The sequence below is a fragment of the Chiroxiphia lanceolata genome, chromosome 5 (assembly GCF_009829145.1).
Source record: "Chiroxiphia lanceolata isolate bChiLan1 chromosome 5, bChiLan1.pri, whole genome shotgun sequence".
NCBI lineage: Eukaryota > Metazoa > Chordata > Aves > Passeriformes > Pipridae > Chiroxiphia > Chiroxiphia lanceolata.
In genome coordinates, this window is record NC_045641.1 from 35,765,479 (window position 1) to 35,785,242 (window position 19,764).

Below are 19,764 nucleotides of genomic sequence, written 5' to 3' on the forward strand. Positions count from 1 at the left end.
TGTTTTGTGTCTTTTCTGTAACATATAATGAAGTTGGGCTAAAACTAATTCAGACTGAGACTCTACAAATCAGAATTTAATTATTACATATGAAAATTATTTATTTCTAAAACACTGTTAAAATTCCTTGAGAAATAACCTCGTTGAGAATAAGGAATACTTTTTTGCCACTAAGCTGTTAACAGCAAAAGCATGTTCTATTTAGACCCATGAAAACAATGCTGAAGGTCTCCTTGCGAATGGCCTTGAAAACCACAACTTTGTGCTATGACAGACAAGTATTCTGACAGTAAGCCTGGTGGTGTCAGCTCGCCAGTGCACATGGTTTTCATCAATTCACATTCTGCTTATTTGCTTCCCCTTGCGGTGTTGAAATCTAAACCTCTGTCCTGTAACAGCTGTAATCAGTGCACACATAATTGTGATTTATGATGTGGGCAGCAGTTGATGGCTCCTCTTCTGGGGTGAGCCCCTGAATTGTAGGGCAGCAAGAAGCTGCCATTGGACTTACAGCAGTTATTTATTCTGCAGTATCCTCAAGATGAAACCCCCTGGTTATCCATGCAGCCTCATGACCCGGGCACTCTTTGGGATTGTTGGAAGGAAAACCTGAAACGCTATTCCTCTCCGCTGTTTCTGCAGGCAGGGTGGTCCCTAGGAGAGCTGCAGATGAGAGTGATTCATGTTCCCTATTGCAATTCTGCAAAGGTGCCTGGTGTAGCCTGTCCCACTGCACCTGCCTGCTATACCCCAGCAACCCACTGCTGAAAATCTCAGAGATACATATGGGACACCCCCTCCTCAAAATCTCAGTGATACAAGTGAGAAACCCAGCCCCTCTGGGGCTCGCAGTGGGATAGGGGTTGGTGCTACACCATCCCTATAGCAGAAGTGATGAGCTCCCAGAGGGCACAGACATGGGCATGTCCCTTCTGATCATTGTTAAGTGCTCACACGGACATCCCTCAGCAGAGCTGCAGAAACGTGGATGAGGGCCAGAGTGAGATGGTTGGAATACTATTTGAATAAGATACATTGCTTTCCAGTTCCAGACTAATTCTGCTTTTTAAAGTAACGAGAGATATTGCCCCTCCTGAAATCTGGAAGTTTAAAATGTGCAAGTTCAAAAAAATCAAAACTGAATATCATGGAGGACTATTATCTTGTCTTAAACTGAATCTCCAAATAGCTGAGTTTGAAAGAGAGGAAGCCTGGAGAAACGTGTTGTATCAGCCTGTGCTCAAAGTGCTAAGGCAGGTGCAATACATGAGTGAGCATTGAAGATTTTTTTCAAATTCAGAGTGACTCCTGATAACACAGTTAAACAGAAAGTATGTAATGAAGCTATTCCAAAGCTTAAATTCTTCAAAAAATCAAAAAACATCTGAAAGTGGTTTTGATAGTGTTGTTCTTTGTTTATAGTCCCTTCCTTTGCATGTAGCCCATTCAGAAAAAGAAAGATCTGTTTAATGCACTTAACATGTTTAGGAGGTTTCAGTCAATTTAGAAGAGGAGATTAACTGCAGAAAAGTATTGCAAAAAAAAAAAAATAGATTACTGATGATCATAAGGGTAAAAATGAAATTTTGGAGAAAGGTTTTTAAACAAGGGAAAGAGAAGCTATTAAAAATAGGGTGCGATATAAGGCTGAAAATTCAATTTCATACTTCTCCTGAAGTTAACTGAGCCTTCTGATTAGCAGCTCATGCGAAAGTGGATTCAAATGGGGCAATTGAATTTATTATCACCTCTTGCACTATACTTTCCTTCTCCAATACACCTTCCTGCTTGAGGGTTAGAATATCCATGCCATTTGCAAATCATATCCTGATTAACCATAATTTTCAACCTGGCTCTGAACCAGACTGTGAACAGCTGAACCAAGAGAATGAGCAGAATGACAGGCAGATATGGGTGGGAGGTGGAGAGGGGAGAAAGATGGAACACAATGCTCACATGTATGAGCCCCGAATAATTGAATACCTATAAAAAGACAACTCTGGGCAAGTGATGAATAATGCCAGCTATTTTCCTACAATTGCTGTGTCAGTAGGAGTTCTTGTACATGCCCTCTGGACGCAGCTTCATGTTACACTTAATCCAATCTAACTGTGAGCCACAACCAAAAGATGAGGTAATCTTCCCTCTTTCCCAGCACACGCTGTTGCTACCTTTGTTAGGGAATGGGAACATGATTGCCTCTTTTCCTGTCAGCCTTCAGTTACATTAAAGTTAATAAAACTTGGCATTTTGGCCTCTGAAAGCAATTATGCAGGTTTGTGCCTATTTGCCACCTAGTTTGGAATACAATATTTCTTCTCCCTTGTTGTCTCTGCAATTTTATAAACTGAGGGATTTCAGTGGAAAAGATGATTTCTTACAGTGTAGAGTGTTAAGACTTTTATCATTTGGATTATTTTACTGGGAGATAAACAACAAAAGAGCATGCAGAATGGCTCCAGGTAGCTTTGAAAAGACCAAACCTTCAAGACTACAACTAAACAAATAAAACATGTTCAATGCATTTGGAGTAACATAGCTAGGACATAAGTTTATATAACAAAACATACATTGCAATTCTCAACTAAACTGAGGCCTCTTCTGATTTTGAGTACTATCCTGATTAACACAGCTTTGTTTTATATCTTATCTTTTCACTTTGTTGTCTATAACATTACTGCATGAACAGTTTATTCTGATAATGAAATAAAAAGTTCATATGAAAATTCTCAGTCTTGATTCTTTAGGGAAAATCTGAATAATTAAAAAAAAATATATTTTTGCTGTGTTGATATCAGCAAAAATAGATTGATGTTTAAGACCCCTGCTATGTTGAAAGTGGTTCTGCCACTCTAAATTAATATATTTAAATGTATTTTGAGGTAATCATGTACAATACAAAGGGGTTGGAAAAGCATTCTCCTCCCCTTTGTCTTGCAGCAGGAACATCCTAGCAGAAAAGGCTCTGAAAGGCTTTGGAGTGGAAGGTATGAAGAGGTCTATAGGCTAACAAGACATGCATCACAAGGTCCTCAGAGCACCAGCTGCTGCTTTCATGTTCAAAGTGAGGATTATATTTGAATTTGCATCATTAACAGCAAAAGAGACCAAAGGAATAATATACAAATAAATAGGCTCTTGTGGATCCATGAGAAACAGGGACCTAACTTACAGGCTATTTTCTTATGTAGAGCTTCTACTGTCCCTTTCCCCCCTGTTTTTGGTATCAAGGGAGCTCCAGCTGTTGTCAAATGAAAGAATATCCCAGAGTGTGAAGGAAAAACTGATGGAAGGCACCAGTTCATCTGCTGCCATTTGTTCCCATGATGGGCTATGGATTTGGAAGGTGTGTAATTACTTCAGGACCAGTGACTTTTGCCCAACAAAACTCACGAGGACTCTTCTCCCAGACCAAGTTGTACTGCTGACAACTTTTTATCTCATGATCACATTTCTATTTCAGTCTCTGCTTCACCTCAGCCTTCTGAATTTTACTGGGTGAAGGTAGGCAGCATATGGTCTAAATAATTTTGATGTGTACAAAACATAAAGCATTAACATTTTCACTGTAGTAGACCAATTCTGAAGTTGCTCCATGGAGGCACAATAGTTCGCAAAGAAGCTATTGATGATCACAAGAAAGACAAAGACATATTTAGTAAGCCTACTCATGAAAAGAATGAAAACACAACAGAAAAGAAATAGAACAGCTTGCATAATATTGTCTCCTCCATTGTTTATATAATTTGCTTAATAACACGAATACAAGACTAAAAATTATCATAGCCTATTCTGTAAATGACTGTGGACAATAAATCTAGCAAGTCAAAGTATTTAGAAAGGCTCCAAAGTGGAAAAGCCCCCTGAACATGAAACATAGCATGAAGGGGTCCAAGGCTTCATTGATCACCCTTCATTATCTTGAAGAGCAAAGCAGAGGCTGATGCCTTTTCCTGCCTCTTCAAAGGCCGCGGGTGGGATCCTTCAGATGCTAGTCGTGATCCCTGAAGTGGTTTCTGAGGTGATGATACTGACTTTTTCATTCATATTTAATTTCCTTGCCCTTTTAAACATTATAACTATCTTTGCATAATATTCAGACACATATAAAACATTCAACTGCACACAACTTATTATCTCCTGTGAATATTTATCTGATCGTTAGGATAGCAAGGGTCGTCTTGATTTCAGTAACTTTATTTAGCATGGCCAGAAGTGTTAACTTCGCAATGCTTCATTTTGTTCTGTAGAAGACTAGTCACTAAATCAGCTTGTCATTAAGCAAATATGTGAACCCAATTAGATCTCAATAGTTGACCAGTACCTCTATGGACTGTGGGAAATCCAGAGGAAAAGTGAATCTTCCTTGCAAAACCAATCAATCATTTCATTCACCAATGACTTGCATATCATAGATTTCAACATGTACTTTTAACCTGTGATCAAATATAGTACTGTAAATCATAATTGCAGTCAACACTAAAAGTTAAATTAAGATTTTTATTTGTTTATTCCTAACTATCATCTCTAAAATGTTTTGTGGTTTGTTTGGTTTTTTTTTAGATGATACTCTGAACTTTTCCAAAGGGTTCACGATGTGCTGAGATATAGGAGACTCCAACAGAGTTGAAAAAGACCCTCAATTACAGTGTTTCTGTTTTCCAGAATTAACAGCAGGAATGATACAAGATATGCAGCTAGTAAATTTAATGTGTCACAACTTGGGTAAGAACCTCAGGAACAACCCAAGTATCTCCATACCTGAAATATATCTAGATCGTCAGCAGGTATACTTCAAAACAGAACCCTTGTTTGGGATCTCTGATTTTTTAGCTATTTTCTGGTATGGTCGTATTTCTTTTTAATGGATACTTCAATGTCGGGATAGCAAGATAGACAGGGATGGTCTGCACACGAGTCCTGGACCCAACATGAAGTCAGGCCAGTTTGGATGCTGACTCAGGAACTGTGAAGTACTCCCAGTCATGAAAAAAATTTTAGTCAAGCTAAAAATAACAGTTAGCATTTTTATTCATTGCAGTGATTTTTTACATTATTTTTATTCAATTTGAGAAACACAATCTTCTTATTGTCAATTTGTGATAAAATAAAAAAAAAAAACCAGCTTTAGTTTCGGATGTGCAACATCATGTACAAAGCGGAACATAATCCATTATGTAGAGCATTATGTGCACTGAGCTTTATGTACCATGAGATGCTGCTTTTCAAAATCGCCTGGAACTTAAACATGGGTCTAGGTAATAGGTACATTCATCAAAATTAATTTAAAGCTCTCTTTGCAACCTTAGCTGTTCCGAATGCATAACCAAAAAACCCCAAACAAACAAAAAACCTAACACAGAAAGAAAAGAATAACGCTAGATTTGACACTAATTATCTTCACTTTGTGATGTAAAAAAGTGAGCTCTGCAGTAGCACAGTATTGAGTCCGGCTAAACCCAGCACCATGTGCTTGTGTCCCCTCCGCACATTTTACTGCACTCCGGAGCCCAGCCTGCGCACCCCTGGCGTGAAGACGCAGGACTGCGCTTCATTTTCAACACAGCCCTCGGCTGTGGAGCAGCAAACGCGCGTTCCCTCTGCTGGAGCAGCGTTCCTGGAAGCCCAGGCACTGTGCAACATGGCCCGACGCCCAGCAGCGCTGCCATCAGCCGGCTGCCCGAGGGCAGCTGAGCCGCCTAGGGCACAGCGGACCCAGCCCAGCGGGCAGGGAGCCGCTGGCAGCCCGGGGCGGGGCGGGAGGGGCGGCCCGGCCCCCGCAGCCCCGGCGCCGGCGGAAGCCCGGCCGCGCCGCCGCGGAAGTGACGCCCCGCTCTGCCTCCCGCTCCCTCCCCTCCCGGCGGCGGCTCGGGAGCCGGGCGCGGCAGGCGGCGGCCCCGAGCGGGACCATGGCGGACGGCGTGGACCACATCGACATCTACGCCGATGTGGGCGAGGAGTTCAACCAGGTACGCGCGGCCGGCGGGCGCGGCCCCTCCGCTCCGCCCGCTGCCCTCGCCCGCCTTCGCTGCCGCGCCGCCTGCAGGGCCCTCAGCGCGGCGGCCGCGCCGCCGCCATTGTTCGGGCGCTCCCGCCGAGCGCGGGGCCGGGGCGGGCGCGGCCTCACGGCCAGGCCGCGGGGCCGGGGTCGGGCCCGCGGGGCGAGGAGCGCGCCCGGCCGCGCTCAGGGCCGGCTTTGGCGGGCTGGGCGCTCCGGGACTGAGCGCTTTCCCTCCCTCCGCGCTTTTCTCTCTTCCTGCCTCCCGCCTTCCCTTCCTTCAGGGGCCGCTCCAGAGGGCTCTCCCGCGCCGGCTCGGCGACAGGACCCTCCCGGATGCGGTGGGAGAGCGGCCCCTTCCCGGCCGTGGCGGAGGGGAAGCGCTGCCATTGTTCGCAGATGAATCAAAAGGCGGCCGAGCGGTGGCTGTTTCTCGGCCGCGCTTTGCGGGGGAGGCGGAACTAGAGCGGCTTTATTTTGAAGCCCCGGAGAAACTATCCTGCTTTTTATATTTTGTTTGGGTTTTTTTCCTAATTCATTATTATCTTCCAGTTTAAAAAGTTGCGGAAGCTTTTTTAGAGAACGAGCTCGTACTTTGTTCAGGAAGCGTAGATGAAATAAACAAAACTTCCCTAGATTATAAGTAGTCCACTTTTATGGTGCTTTTTTTTTAACCCCTCATCTTTCCCCAAAAGCCATGTGCCAACTTTCCTACCGAAAGTCGATGTTTATATCAGTTTCGCATGCCATCTGTCCTGTTAGCGAGTCCTGCACTTCTCCAGATTGTGTTGCCCTAGATTGCTTTGTTCCTGCCCTAGAGCATAAATAACCGGGAACAACTGCACTTTCATGCACTTACAGGGCACAGCTATATGCCTGCCTGCCCTACAGAGAACTGGTTGTGGAATTCACAGGTAATTTGGATAGCAACTTGAAATTCTCTCAGAAGACTTTAATTCTTTAGATATTTATTGATACAGTATTTCGAAGTATTAGTAATCTCATAAAAGTATATTATAAAAGAATGCCATACTAAGAGGAGATGATGAAGAGGACTGATTTGCTTTTAGTTTGTCTGCACGGGAAGGTTTCTCCCTTACAGTTGAAGACCCGTTATATGAATTTAAATGGGAATGAACCCATAATAACTTTGGTTTGTTTTAATCAATTGTAGGTAAAACTAATAATAAATCAAGTTTTTCAGGGGGAAAACCCCCCCATTTGAATCCAGTGGTGTTTGTGAAAACTCATATGTGCAGAAGCCCTCAGAGTAGAGTAGTTGTGTAGCTGTAAGTATAGTGCAGACAGACCCTGCCAGAACAGAACTGTTGGGGATGATTAGTTACACACTCTTGGTCTACTCAGGTTGTTGTTACTATCGATGTTCTCTATAGCCATGGTGGCACAGATGAAGAGAGTCTTGTGATAATTTAGTTTAGCTTATTCTAGCAGGCAGGAAACCCTTTTGCTTTTTTCACTGTATTTGCCCCAGTTGCTCTCCTGCTGCGTTTGCATTTCTGCAATCTGTTGCTTCAGTTTGTGAACCTTGCAAAATACAGGTCAGAAAGGTGAGGAGAGGCTAGTGCCCCTTTTCCATCAATTTGACTTTGAGAGTTTTGTTTGTTTGCTTTAGGAGGTTTGTTTGTGGTTTTTTGTTTGTTTCACACCCCTGCAAAAAACTGCTGTTTGTTCTTTTCCAAATTTCATTTTTGTGACTTTCTATTTAAAGTAGTATTGTTGAACTGAGTGTGTTCTGAGACAAAAGTTTGCTCTGAGAGATTGACACCTCTGCACTTTCCCTTTTCTTTCTGTCAAATATGAAAGAAGGTGAGTTGTTGCCTTCTGCCACTTAATTCTTCATGACATCATTGTAATAGGTCCTCTATGCTATTTGTAATTTGGAGCTGACAGCTTAAATTGATAAGGTGGAACATAGTTCTGTATACCTGTGGATGGGTGAAGATGGTGATTAAGAAATAGGGAGAAAGTGATTTGCATTATTGTTTATGTAGAGAACATTTTACACAACACTATATTTGTAAAGAAAAATTAGCTTTATTTGTAAAGCAATGAACTATTGTTTTTTGCTCATGTTGCACTACATTAATGTGATTTACTAGTGTTTGTTTGAGTTGGACTATAGGAACTCTTTGCATTGGTTTTTACAGTAGCAGGGACTGAAAAATATGCTGGGTAGCTTTGCTGTTTTTCTATATGCGGTGTATAATTACTTACACACAAGCTGGGACAAAACTTTTGTTTGCATCTATGATAAATGCTTCATTTAGGACTTGTGACTGGATAAACTTCCCTTGGTTGTTTTATCTTGTTCTGGGCCTCAAGATACTCATCCTTAAGACTATTCTGGGATTTTTTTAATGCCTTTTTTCCAGCAGAGGGAGAGGAGGGATGTTCTGCTTGATTAGTGCTAAATGAACCACAGGTTACAAGTTGAAATAAAGACCACAGAGCCGTGGGTTTACAAGCTGGTTAAGATGGATGACAGCAGTGAACTGCTTTGGGTTGCATTTAGTGTTAGTTGCAATGAGCTGACTGACTTGAAGTCAGATCTTTTTAGTGAAAATGCATCATTCCTATTCCATCTGGAGCTCATCAAAGCTGTGTCTGTCAGTGTTGCCTCTTACTCTTTTATTGAGTTACTGTTCATCATAATCGTATTCTTTGTCCTTGGGCTTACAGCTTTAGTCAGTTTGGCTCTGACCAGTTGTATTTATCTTTTTTTAATTGTGCTTTCTTTTTTTCCTCTTTTTCTTTGAGAACTTGGTTGAGTCATTTTTCACTTTGTTCTTTTAAGCTGGCTTCCCTGTCCAGCAGTCTTTTCTATTAAAGTCTCATTTTGAGATGATAGTCTCATAAATGTAATACTTCCTGCACACATTGCTTGTGACCTGTAAAAAATAAGTATTTTATGGCATACTTTAATTTGAGCATCTCCCTGGACTTTACGCATCTTGTTCTTCAAGAAAAAGATCTGTGCTGCCTATGGCAGCTGTTATCTGCACACACACGGCTGAGGCTGGCATTCTCTCCATGGCAGAAGACCCACTGTAAGATCAGGGGTGCTTTAGCAAATATTAGGGTGTGGTTTTGTACACAAAAACCTGGAGTATTAGTGCATGATACTGAGATAATAAGGAGCCAGTTTGGGTCTGACTCGAGTCTGCCTGCAACTCTGGCCAGCAAACAGGTTGGCTTTCTTATGGTCCTGAAGATTTGACCACACGTTGTCGAGTTCTCCGATGCTCTGAATCAGCTTTGCATTTCCTAAGCTTGGGTGTTGTTTTTCTACATGTGCTCATGCATGTCATTAAACAGTAAAAAACTTTTTATCATACACATATATACTTATAAAAATCTTTCTGACCAAGAAGAGGATGCAAAAGAATTTAAGGATATCTTATTTTAATGGTGTGGGAAAAGTGCTTGCTTTGTTTATACTCTTAAAGAGTAAACTTGAATAGTTGCATTGTGGATATGTCTAAACATGCCTGTAGTGTTCTAGTTTGATATTTAAATGCTAACAAATTAGCAGTGAAAGAGTTTTGACTTTGTATTTTGTAACTGGATAATAAATGAATTAGATGGAATAAGCAACTAAGAGTCTAATTATCTGAAAACTCTGTGGCTACAGTATCTTAGGAGTGTGTTAGTTGCTCTATTGACTTCTGGTCTGTAACACAGGAAATTTTTTTTGTGTAATAAATAATAAAAGCTAGCATTTAATGGCCAATTAAAGCTGGTTATTAAAAACAGCCTTTATATTGTGAAGACAATTGTCTTATCATGGGAGGAGATGGACACATTGTGGTATAATAAATTTCTAGTGAGGAGGGCTGTCCAGATCATAAAAAACATAAGCTGGTAGACCTACATGCATTTAAAAATGTATGCACAGTACATTACAGCATCTGTAGTTTGTCAGGGCTGAAAGGGGCCCAGGAAAGAGATAACATCTGTATATTTGTAAATATCAAACTACAAAGAAAACTTGAGACCTTCTTATCTGGCACCTCTTCACTTTGTTCTAACTTGAACAGTGATACTACCTATATTTAATTTATACTTTTGACTACTTGTGAATTTTTAGTTATTCTTTGTAACTCTGTAATTACTCTGCAACTTTTAGTTAGAAGACATCAAGTTGCTTAAATTTTAGTGCTGTGCTAGTTGTAGAACCGAGAGCATTTGGGCCTGTAGAGTTAATCTCATGGTCTAACAAACTTGTGTACTGTGGTGGATGTTTCTGCCATAGCCAGCGTGCTATTTTAGAAATATAAAAGGCTGCCTTTTTTTGTTAGGGTTTCAGTTTGTGTGTTCAGACAGCTAATCAAGACCAGAAAGATTTTTATCTCTTTAGCATGTTATTCTTCAGGACCTACAAACGTTTTTTTTAATTTAAAAGTGAGGATACTAACATGTTTAGAGTTTTTGACCACAAATATTGTAACTTGAGTGAGAAAAGTGGTAAAGGAGAACATGGATCATTTAGTTTTTCTTTATTTTTTTTCCAGAAACAAAAGTAAGTTTCATGAAATTTTAATTACTTCATTTGATTTTTTTTAAATGTCTTTTTGGAGGTGTGAGTGTTTGACTCTTAAGCTGAGCAGAGTTGTGTAGAGAAAGCAAGTCTGAGAGCTTAAAGAAATTTTGCTGACAACAACACAAGTCATTTCCAAAACAGCATTTGTAAAGGAAGTGAGCAGTTCTCTGCAACTCAGAGGAGTATGGCTGCTAAGTTCCAAAAAGAAATTACATGTTCAGCTTGTCCCTTCCAAACATGATGTGAAGTTCCATGTGTTTATGGCTTTTATATTGGAATGTTGCAAAACACTGCAAATGGCAATTAAAACACAAAATTTTGAGGAAGGGCTGAGTAACTGGAAGTGTAACAGCTAGTCTGGCTTGTGTTTTTGAGAACATATATTTTCATTCACCCAGTCCCACTGATTAGCACAGAATTTGAAATTTCAGTCCTGATTTTCAAGAAAAAATGTTAAAGTATTTCAAACTGTGGTCTAGTTAAAACATAGGCTTTGGAAATGCATTACTAATTTGATTTGGCTGCAAAGGGGGCCAGAACAGCGGTGCTCACTTTGTTTCTTAGCATGTTTATCTGCAAGATTGTGAATTACTATAATTGAGCAGAAATAATTCCTCTTCATGCTTGATATCCTTCTTGTAACTAAGGAAGTTGGAAGAGGTCAAAACTGGTTCCTGGTGCCAGGAGAGCATTTGTTTAAATAGCTGAGACTAGAGAAGTAATACTTCCTGTATTTTTTTCCTTACTTTTCTGCATCTAGGAAGGAAGGGTGTATTTAGGTAAATTTCTGTGGAACATATATGAAGGAGAAAGGATTGTTGGGTCTTGTGCAACATCCATCAAGACAACTCTCTTTTATGTATGCTTGCAGTTGCTGGTTCAGATCATTCTTAATCATCTAAGCACACACCTTGCAGACGGACTGGTAACTGAACGAATTCCATGCTGGCTGCAGAACCAGCGTGATGCAAGAAGAGATTTATAGAGAACATCAGGTTTTCTGTTGTGTATTGATTTAAATTAAGACAATGATGCTACTGGGCACTTTGCTTGCCCTGCCTGCCCTTCTCCCCACACCCTCCCCTAGTTATATGTAGGCTCTGCTGCCCTAATAATTCTCTTCCTGTTTTGATGGTGACTTGAAAGCCTATGTGATACAGACTTGATCTGTTTCAGAGGAGTTTCTTGCTGCTAGGGAAGTGTAGCAGAACTGTGGACTGCATCCTACTTTGGTATTTTGGCAATGCTGACCTCAGAAAAATAGGTTAGTGTACATATATCTGCTGTAAGACTGGTGGTTGCCTGTTTGGATCTGTCTACCAAGACTAAATTCTCCTTCTCTGAAGTCGTCATTCATATACACAGATGACTAGAATTACATTTCTTCGTGACATCAGCCTTAATCTTGCTGTAAGATGTCATGTTTAGGCCTGTCCCAGGCAGTTCTATGAACCTGCTTTCATTAGCTACAGCGATAGGAGGAATCAAACTGAGAACTGGACGGACTAGGTGAAATATGAAACCCTTACTTAAATTAATGGTGATAAACTTACCTTAAGAATGAGGGATTTTTTTGATTGAAGTGTTGGGACAGTGCAATTTACTGAGGATTAAATCTACTTGATTGACAATGCTGAAACTTAGATTACCTGTTTGTTGGTTTTTTTATTTATTAATATTATTTATTTTATTTACACTCTCTGTATAAGCAGCAGTTGATATTTTCATATGTTCAAGGCAGTGGATCATCTGATGATGGTTGTGGATATATTTGGCTTATAACAATGATTCCTAGCTTTGCAGCCTGTTTTTTGTGGAATCCAGCTTGTTTTTCTCTATCTGTCATATCTGGTAACTTGAACTGTTCTGTCTAGGGGGGATGTGTGTGTGTTTCTAGATACAAAAATTAATAGTGGATGCTGAAATAGCTCTGATACCAAAACCAGGTAAGGCAGTTTCTGTTCTGGAGAAGTGTATAAGAGTCCAGGAACCCTCTGCAGGCTTTTGAAGTTCAGCTTTTGCCTGTTGGCAAAGCAAACTGTGAAAGTAAATATAAAAGCTGAAGGTTAACATTAAACACTGCTAGGCTTTCTTAAGCCTTCTCAGACCACTCTTTTTCACTGAGAAGTTATTGCCTTCCTTCCAGTAGACATTTCGGTGGGGCCTCTGTCTCAGAGGTTGCATTACTCTATCACGAGTGATTGCTAGGATAGTGAAAAAGGGTAGCAGTGTTCCACTGTGGGATTGATCACCATTGAATGTGATCACTAACTGTAAGATGAAAAATGACAAGTATCACAAGAAGTCTTTGTTTTAAAAATAACTCCTTAATTTAAATGTACAATACCCAACTTCATTCATATTTCCAATTAAATGATCCCACTGATTAAGGTTATGTTATGTTTTAAAACAAATTTTTGCATGTTTTTGTAAGGAATTTATTATCGTTTACAGTCAGTGTTTAATTTTTCTCTTAATTGTCTGTCTTTGGTGATGATAGAACATATCTCTATAATGAAAGAGTAGTATATTGTTAGTAGCCCATCAGCAGATTGAGGCAGTTGAAGCTCAGGCCCCTCCAACTGCCTAACACACTGTTTGCATGGTCTACTTCAGACTTAATTGCTCTGGCCTTTTTGACCAAATATTCCTACCACACTTAAAATTGAAAGCTGTCTGGAGGACCACAGATTAATCTTGACATGTCTGTTCCCATTTAGCAGGTAGGATGCAGTTGTTGAACACATGAAGCAGAGCTTCTGGAAAGAAACTCTCATTTCCATTGCCTCTGAAATTGCCTCTGAAAGGAATTTATTTCACTTGGCCAGAGCTGTGCTGAAATATGTACCAATCCAAGGGAGAAGGGGGTGATTCACTCCAAAACCCCAGGATGCTTTTCTGAACCAAAATTTTCCAGAGGCAGCAGTGATGCTATAGAATAGTCCCTCTGTAGCCCATGAATAAGTAAACGTCTAATAAACACAAACCCGTGGATTTATTAAATTTAATGAAACAAAACAGAATTCTGTCCCTGTCTGCCCCGCTTTGAATAAGGAGATAAAAATGAAGTTAGGAATCCAGTAAAAGTCTGAAAGTTAGAATGTTTTGTTTTTCAGTAGAAGCTCAGTCTGTTCTCTCTACCAAATGTTTCAATGGAAAAAAATTTTTTCATTTGAGAGTGGGTTTTGATAGCCTTACTTTGCACATTGCTTGTTGTCTTAGGATAGAGTTAATTTTCTTCCTAGTAGCTGGTGCAGTGCTGCATTTTGGATTTAGTATGAGAATATCATTAACGCACTGTTGTTGTTGTGAAGTAGTGTTCACTGTAAATCAGGGACTCTTCAGTGTCCCATGCTTTGTCAGTGAGGATGTGCAGAAGAAGCTGTGAGGGAGCATGGCCAGGAGAGCTGGCCCAAACTGGCCACAGGGATATTCCATACCACAGAATGTCATGCACAGTGTATGAACTGGTGGGAGTTGGCCAGAAGGGGCCAAATGGTGCTTGGGGACTGGCTGGGCATTGGTCAGTGGGTGGTGAGCAATTATATTGTGCATCACTTGTCTCTCTTGTGCTTTATTCCTCTCTTTTTTTGTCTCTCTTTTCATTATCACCATTACTATTTTTACATTTTACTTTATTTCAGTTATTAAACTGTTGTTGTCTCAATCCACTGGGTTTACCTTTTTACTTATGCTCCTCCCTTGTTCCATCGGGGTTGGGGGGAGGAGTGAGTAAATGTCTGTGTGGTACTTAGTTACCAGCTGAGCTTAAACTGTAGCAGTCCTTTTTTGTCACCTATCCTGGGACATAATGGGTTGAGATAATAAAGCAGACTAGATGTGCTAGAACAAAATTATTATAAGCATTCATTATATTAGTTTAATAGTCACTGGTCACAATGTTGATTTTGTGCTCTCATAGCTGTTCTGCTTGTTCTCAGAGTTACTTACAGTGTGTGCTCTCTGTTATGCTGTTTATCACCTGTGGAATTTGGTCTAAGGTTATCATGCTGTACTTTAACATGGACAATCTGGTCTACTGGAAGCTGTCCTGCCCATGGTAGGGGGGTTGGAACTAGATGATCTTTAAGGTCCTTTCCAACCCAAACCTTTCGATGAATCTATGAACACTGGCTTATGATATGACAGAATTGCTGGTCACAAAACTAATCTGGTATTTGTACTCAGTGTTTCCGTCATCTCTGTACTTTTGTGAGCCATCTATTAGAAACTATTAATAATTAGACCTTTTCCATTTCATCCTCTAAGAGTTAACTCGTCCTATGGAGGAGACATGATTCCACATCTTCCCCTTCTCTGCCAGGCTAATAAAAATAGCTCTTGAAAATTTTGAATATCCTTAGGATGTGGAAACTAGCATGGCCCTATTGCCAGGAACCGTGAATGTGTGCCAGGTCTTGTTTAGGGTTAAGCAACTATTTGCAGCTACTCAAATCCAGTGACAGGCACTGTGGCTGCTCAGACCCTGGCGAAGGGTGATGCAATTGAACCAGAGGACCAGCCAGTGCCAGCGTCAGTCACTCCTTTTCACGTCAGTCACTCCTTTTCACCGGAAGAAGTGGACACAAAAGAGTTCATTTAGTAAAGGAGGGCAAAGCAGGGCCATCATAAGAACAGGAGGAAGGGGCAGAACAAGAGGGAACCACTTAATCCCTATCCCGGAGTGAGCTGTGGGATATGCAGAAATGTTTCAGCTGTTGACCAGGTGAGCACATTACCACCTGGCTGCTCTGACTCTGGGGTAAGAGGCTAGTAGCCTGGAATTAAAGGGTAGGGAGACCAAGCAGCTGGGATCACCTTCTAGAGAAAGGGGCGTTGACAAGGTGAGTGGAAAAGGGCTACAAGCCCTCAGCCTCTGGAGGCAACTACTGTGGAGTGTGAAGGAAAGGCATCCATTCAAGGAAGATGTTACTTGTCACCCAGGCAAGTAGGCCACCACAGAGAGAGTTGTCCAGCACCTGAGGGGTATTAGCTTGTTAGAGATGATTTATTATGACCCAGGCAATGCACAGTCACCCAGAGATCCAGAAGAATTCCAATGCACGTGACCCACAAAGCAGAAATTTGTAGAGTGTGTTATTGTGTGCCAGTTTACTGGACTATATGTATCTTGTGGCCTAGCGTGTCAGGCTCACAGGAGTATAATGCTCTAGTAGCCACCAGTGCACAGGGTACCCTAATGCCATTCAGCTATGCAGGGGCATTACTATTTTTGGAGTGAGAGGGGGATCCCAAGAGCTGTCTGTATTGGAAGCTGAAGTGAGCCTGACTAGGAGTGTGTGGCAAAAGCACCCCACTGTGACTGGCCCGGAGGCTCTGTTTATCCTTGGCAAAGACTCTCAGGAGAGGGTATTTCAAGGACCCAAATGGTACCAGTGGGTGCTCAGTACAACCTTGGAGGCAAAGGAATTTAAGCAGCTGCCTGCCTTGCCTGGTCTCTTGGAGGACCCTTCTGTTGTAGGTTGCTGAAGGTCAAAGAACAGATGCTGGTTGCTACCACAACATTGCACTGGCGGCAACATCGCACCAACCAAGACTCCTGTGATTCAACTGAGGAGTCAAGGAGCGATCAACAGGACCCACTCACACTTCAATAACCCCATATGGCCAGTGTGAAAGTATAATGGAGAGGGGAGACTAACAGTGGACTATTGTGGCGTGAATGAAGGCTGAGTGCTGCCTTACTGGACATGCTGGAACTCCAATACGAACTGAAGTCAAAGGCTCCAAGTGGTTTACCACAAGAGATATTGCCAATGCATTTCTCTCAATCCCTTGGGCAGGCCACAATTTACTTGCTCTTAGAAGGATGTCCAGTATGCCTGGAATCGACTGCCCCAGGGGTGGAAACACAGCCCTCTCATCTGCCATGGACTGATCCAGACTGCACTGGAACAGGGTGAAGCTCTAGAACACCTGCAGTACATGGATATTATTGTATGGGGCAATACAGCAGCAGAAGTTTTTGAGAAAGGGAAGAAAATAGTCCAGATCCTTCTGAAAGCTGATTTTGTCATAAAATAAAGGTCAAGGGACCCGCATGGGAGATTCAGTTTTTGGCAATAAAATGGCAAGATGGATGTTGGCAGATCTCAGTGGATGTGATCAACAAAATAGCAGCAATGTGCTCTATACTGTCAACCCCTAGGCTTTTGGAATTGGGGATATAGAGGATCTGAGACCTGCTATACTTCAGCTGAAAAAGAGATCCTGGCAGCTAATCATGGGGCTCAAGCCACTTTGGAGGCGGTTGGTGCTGAAGCACAGCTCCTCCTGGCACCCCAACCAGGCTGGATGTTCAAAGGCAGGGTCTTCTCTATGCATTGTGCAACTGATGCTACATGGAGTAAGTGGATTGCAGCCATCACACAATGAGTTCAAACAGGAAATCCCAGTTGTCCAGGAATCTTGAAAGTGATCATGGACTGGCCAGAAGACAAAGATTCCAGAATGTCAACAGAAGTGGAGGTAACATGTGCTAAAGAGGCCCCACTGTATAATAACGTACCAGAAAAAATGAGATGCACTGTACCTGCTGTATTATAGAAAAGCATCAGAGATGGCAGAACATTATGCCCAGTATGTAAACTGGTGGGACTGTAATGAAGTCTTTCTTGGACTTCATTCCTGTCTCTTTATCTCTCTTCTCATTACAACAATAATAATTATAATATTTTGTTTCAGTTATTAAACTGTTCTTATCCCACAGGTTTTACCTTTCTCTAATTCTCTTCCCCATTCCACAGGGGGGTTGGGGAGGGACGAGTGAATGAGCGGTTGTGTGGTATTTAGTTGCCAGCTGGGGTAAAACCATGACACTTGTGCTTTCTAATGTATATCATCCTGGGAGTAGGGCTTGTGGATTTTTGGATTTCTGCTTGTATTACAAGGGCACAAGTATTGCAACTGGAAAACAGTGGTCAGAAGTATTTTCTTTCCCCTGGCAGTTTAGAACATAACTGTCATAAGTATTTTATGTTTTATTGTGGGTGAAGCTGAGGCTTAACTTTTCAGCAGAGATGTTTGTGTGTGTTGGATCAGACTTAAAATGTCTGTGGAGCGTGACAGTTATCACAGCTTTTTGTTTCAAGTTTTAAGAGTGCATGCAATATTAAATATAATCAAGGTGTCTTTTTTTTTATTTTAGGAGGCTGAATATGGTGGACATGATCAGATTGATTTATATGATGATGTAATTTCTCCATCTGCAAATAATGGAGATGCTCCAGAGGATCGTGATTACATGGATTCTCTCCCACCATCGGTTGGGGATGATGTAGGTAAAGGAGCTGCACCAAATGTTGTCTACACATATACTGGAAAGAGAATTGCCTTGTACATTGGAAATCTTACTTGGGTAAGTATCTTACTGCTATTATGTTGTAGACAGGAATTTTAATTATGGACAATAACTATTTGTAAAATTTTTTTGCTTTACAGTGTTTTATGTGAAATATTACGAGTACAAAAAAAGCAGGTGATTTTGGTTTTCTTGGTGGTGTGAGGTTATTTTTATTTGTGGTCGTGTTTTTTTCCCTTTTACCTGAAATTTAGTGAACCTGTCTGGAGCTGTTCTGATGTCTTAAAAATTGAGAAAGTCTTCAGTAAATACAAACTTTCAAGTTTCTGTCACGTTTTAAGTGTTACGAAGGGATATTTGTGCTAATGCCTTCTTAAGTTTTCCAGGGAACGGAATGAAAGAGGAGAACAAGTTTAAACTATGAAATACTTTATACCTGTAGATACTTTAACGTTACTGAACAAACACCATTTTTAGTAAACTTTTGCAGAAGGTTTCAGTTTAAAAGGAGGTGGAAAGCTCTCTAGGATTTTCTTGAAATCACTTTTCACATTTTTCCAGGGGCTTTTTCTGCTGGCGGTGACTCTTATAACACAGCTGTTTTCAGGTATTTGTCCTGAGGCTTATTTCTTCTACCAAGAAGTACAGGTTTACAGTGACTCACTGAACTGCGGTCCTCCTAAAGACAATTACCTTTGTTAGCATTAAAGCATTTTAAAATCAATTGCAGTTAAGCAAACAAAGTGCAAGAGCTGGTCAGTAGCTGAATTAAGTGAATCTTTTACCTGTTTACGTGAAATCAAATTCTTCCAGGCCCACACATGCAAAGTTCTTATTTGGTTTTTTTCCATTTTCTGATTAATTTCTTACTAGTGCTAAACTTGAAAAAAATGCTTTTATGGGTGTTTTTCTCATTAGTTATTACAGTATTTCAGGAGCTAATGGGTAAGTAAAGGAGCTGTTGACTTAACAGTTGTCCCGTTTTGAAATACCTGAATGGAATCAGTAAAATTTGCATGAATTAGCTGAACTTATCCAAGTCAAGTGTCTGAATTTCTAAAGCAAGTAGGGCAGTGTTCAGTAATTTGTACCTGTTACTCTTTGGCTTCACAAATTAAGTTATTTGCAGAAAGTGCATTTATTTACTGTAGTGTTGGTATTGTGTTTTCTTTGCATTTAGCTTTCAGCAAAATAATTTGTTGAATTTTTAAAAGAAGCTTTTATTTGAGGGAGATGGGACAAGTAGTTCAGAATCTTGAAAGCCTGCCTTGTACTCCTCATATGAAATTTAAAGGAGTGATGGAATTATAGAAGTAGGAAAAAAACCCATAAATATTAGTGTATTTATGTGTCTTTGGATATGAGTGAAATTGTTAAACATTACATAGTAATTAATAGGAAGTTACAGCAAGTAGATTTGGTTAAGTGGAAGCAGATGTTTCTAACCATAGTTTTATGTACAAGTTTCCCTACTTTTGTCTATAGATCCTACTTTCTTTGTGTAAATAGTATGTTCACTAAAGTCTCACTAGTCAAAGCTCTCATAAAAAGCACCTGGTTAATAAGGTATTTAAAATTGATGTTTGTATGTAAATAATAGTATTAGAGGGAGAAAATGTGGATTGGGTGTGGAAAAATAGCAGTATTTCAATACTATTTCATTAGCCCAGTTTAAGCTTTGCACTTTCAGAAGACAAAAGTGACGCAATTACAAATTTTTTTTGGTATACTATAACTGGTATACTGTGTGAATGGGGTTGATGCAATGTAGCATATGGGGAAGCATGTATATTAAAAAATCAGGTTTTTGAGAATTGTAAAATAAAAATGAGTACTTTTCAAAAGTTAGAATATATTGACAGCTGAATAAAGTATTCCTCTGGA

At 40.6% G+C, this 19,764-nt stretch overlaps 1 protein-coding gene across 4 annotated transcripts in view; it reads left to right on the plus strand.

Annotated features, from left to right (window-relative positions):
- The first annotated feature begins 5,819 nt into the window (after positions 1 to 5,819).
- CPSF6 (cleavage and polyadenylation specific factor 6) overlaps positions 5,820 to 19,764 on the plus strand; it is a 33,760-nt gene continuing 19,815 nt past the window's right edge. For 3 of the 4 annotated variants that reach the window (XM_032687850.1, XM_032687853.1, XM_032687854.1), the window contains exons 1-2: positions 5,849 to 5,969; positions 17,728 to 17,937. In XM_032687850.1, coding sequence (XP_032543741.1) covers positions 5,910 to 5,969; positions 17,728 to 17,937 — 270 coding nt within the window. In that variant the 5' untranslated portion in view covers positions 5,849 to 5,909. Of the gene's footprint in view, positions 5,970 to 17,727; positions 17,938 to 19,764 lie in introns of all 4 variants that reach the window. The other variant, XM_032687851.1, reaches the window with a different exon arrangement.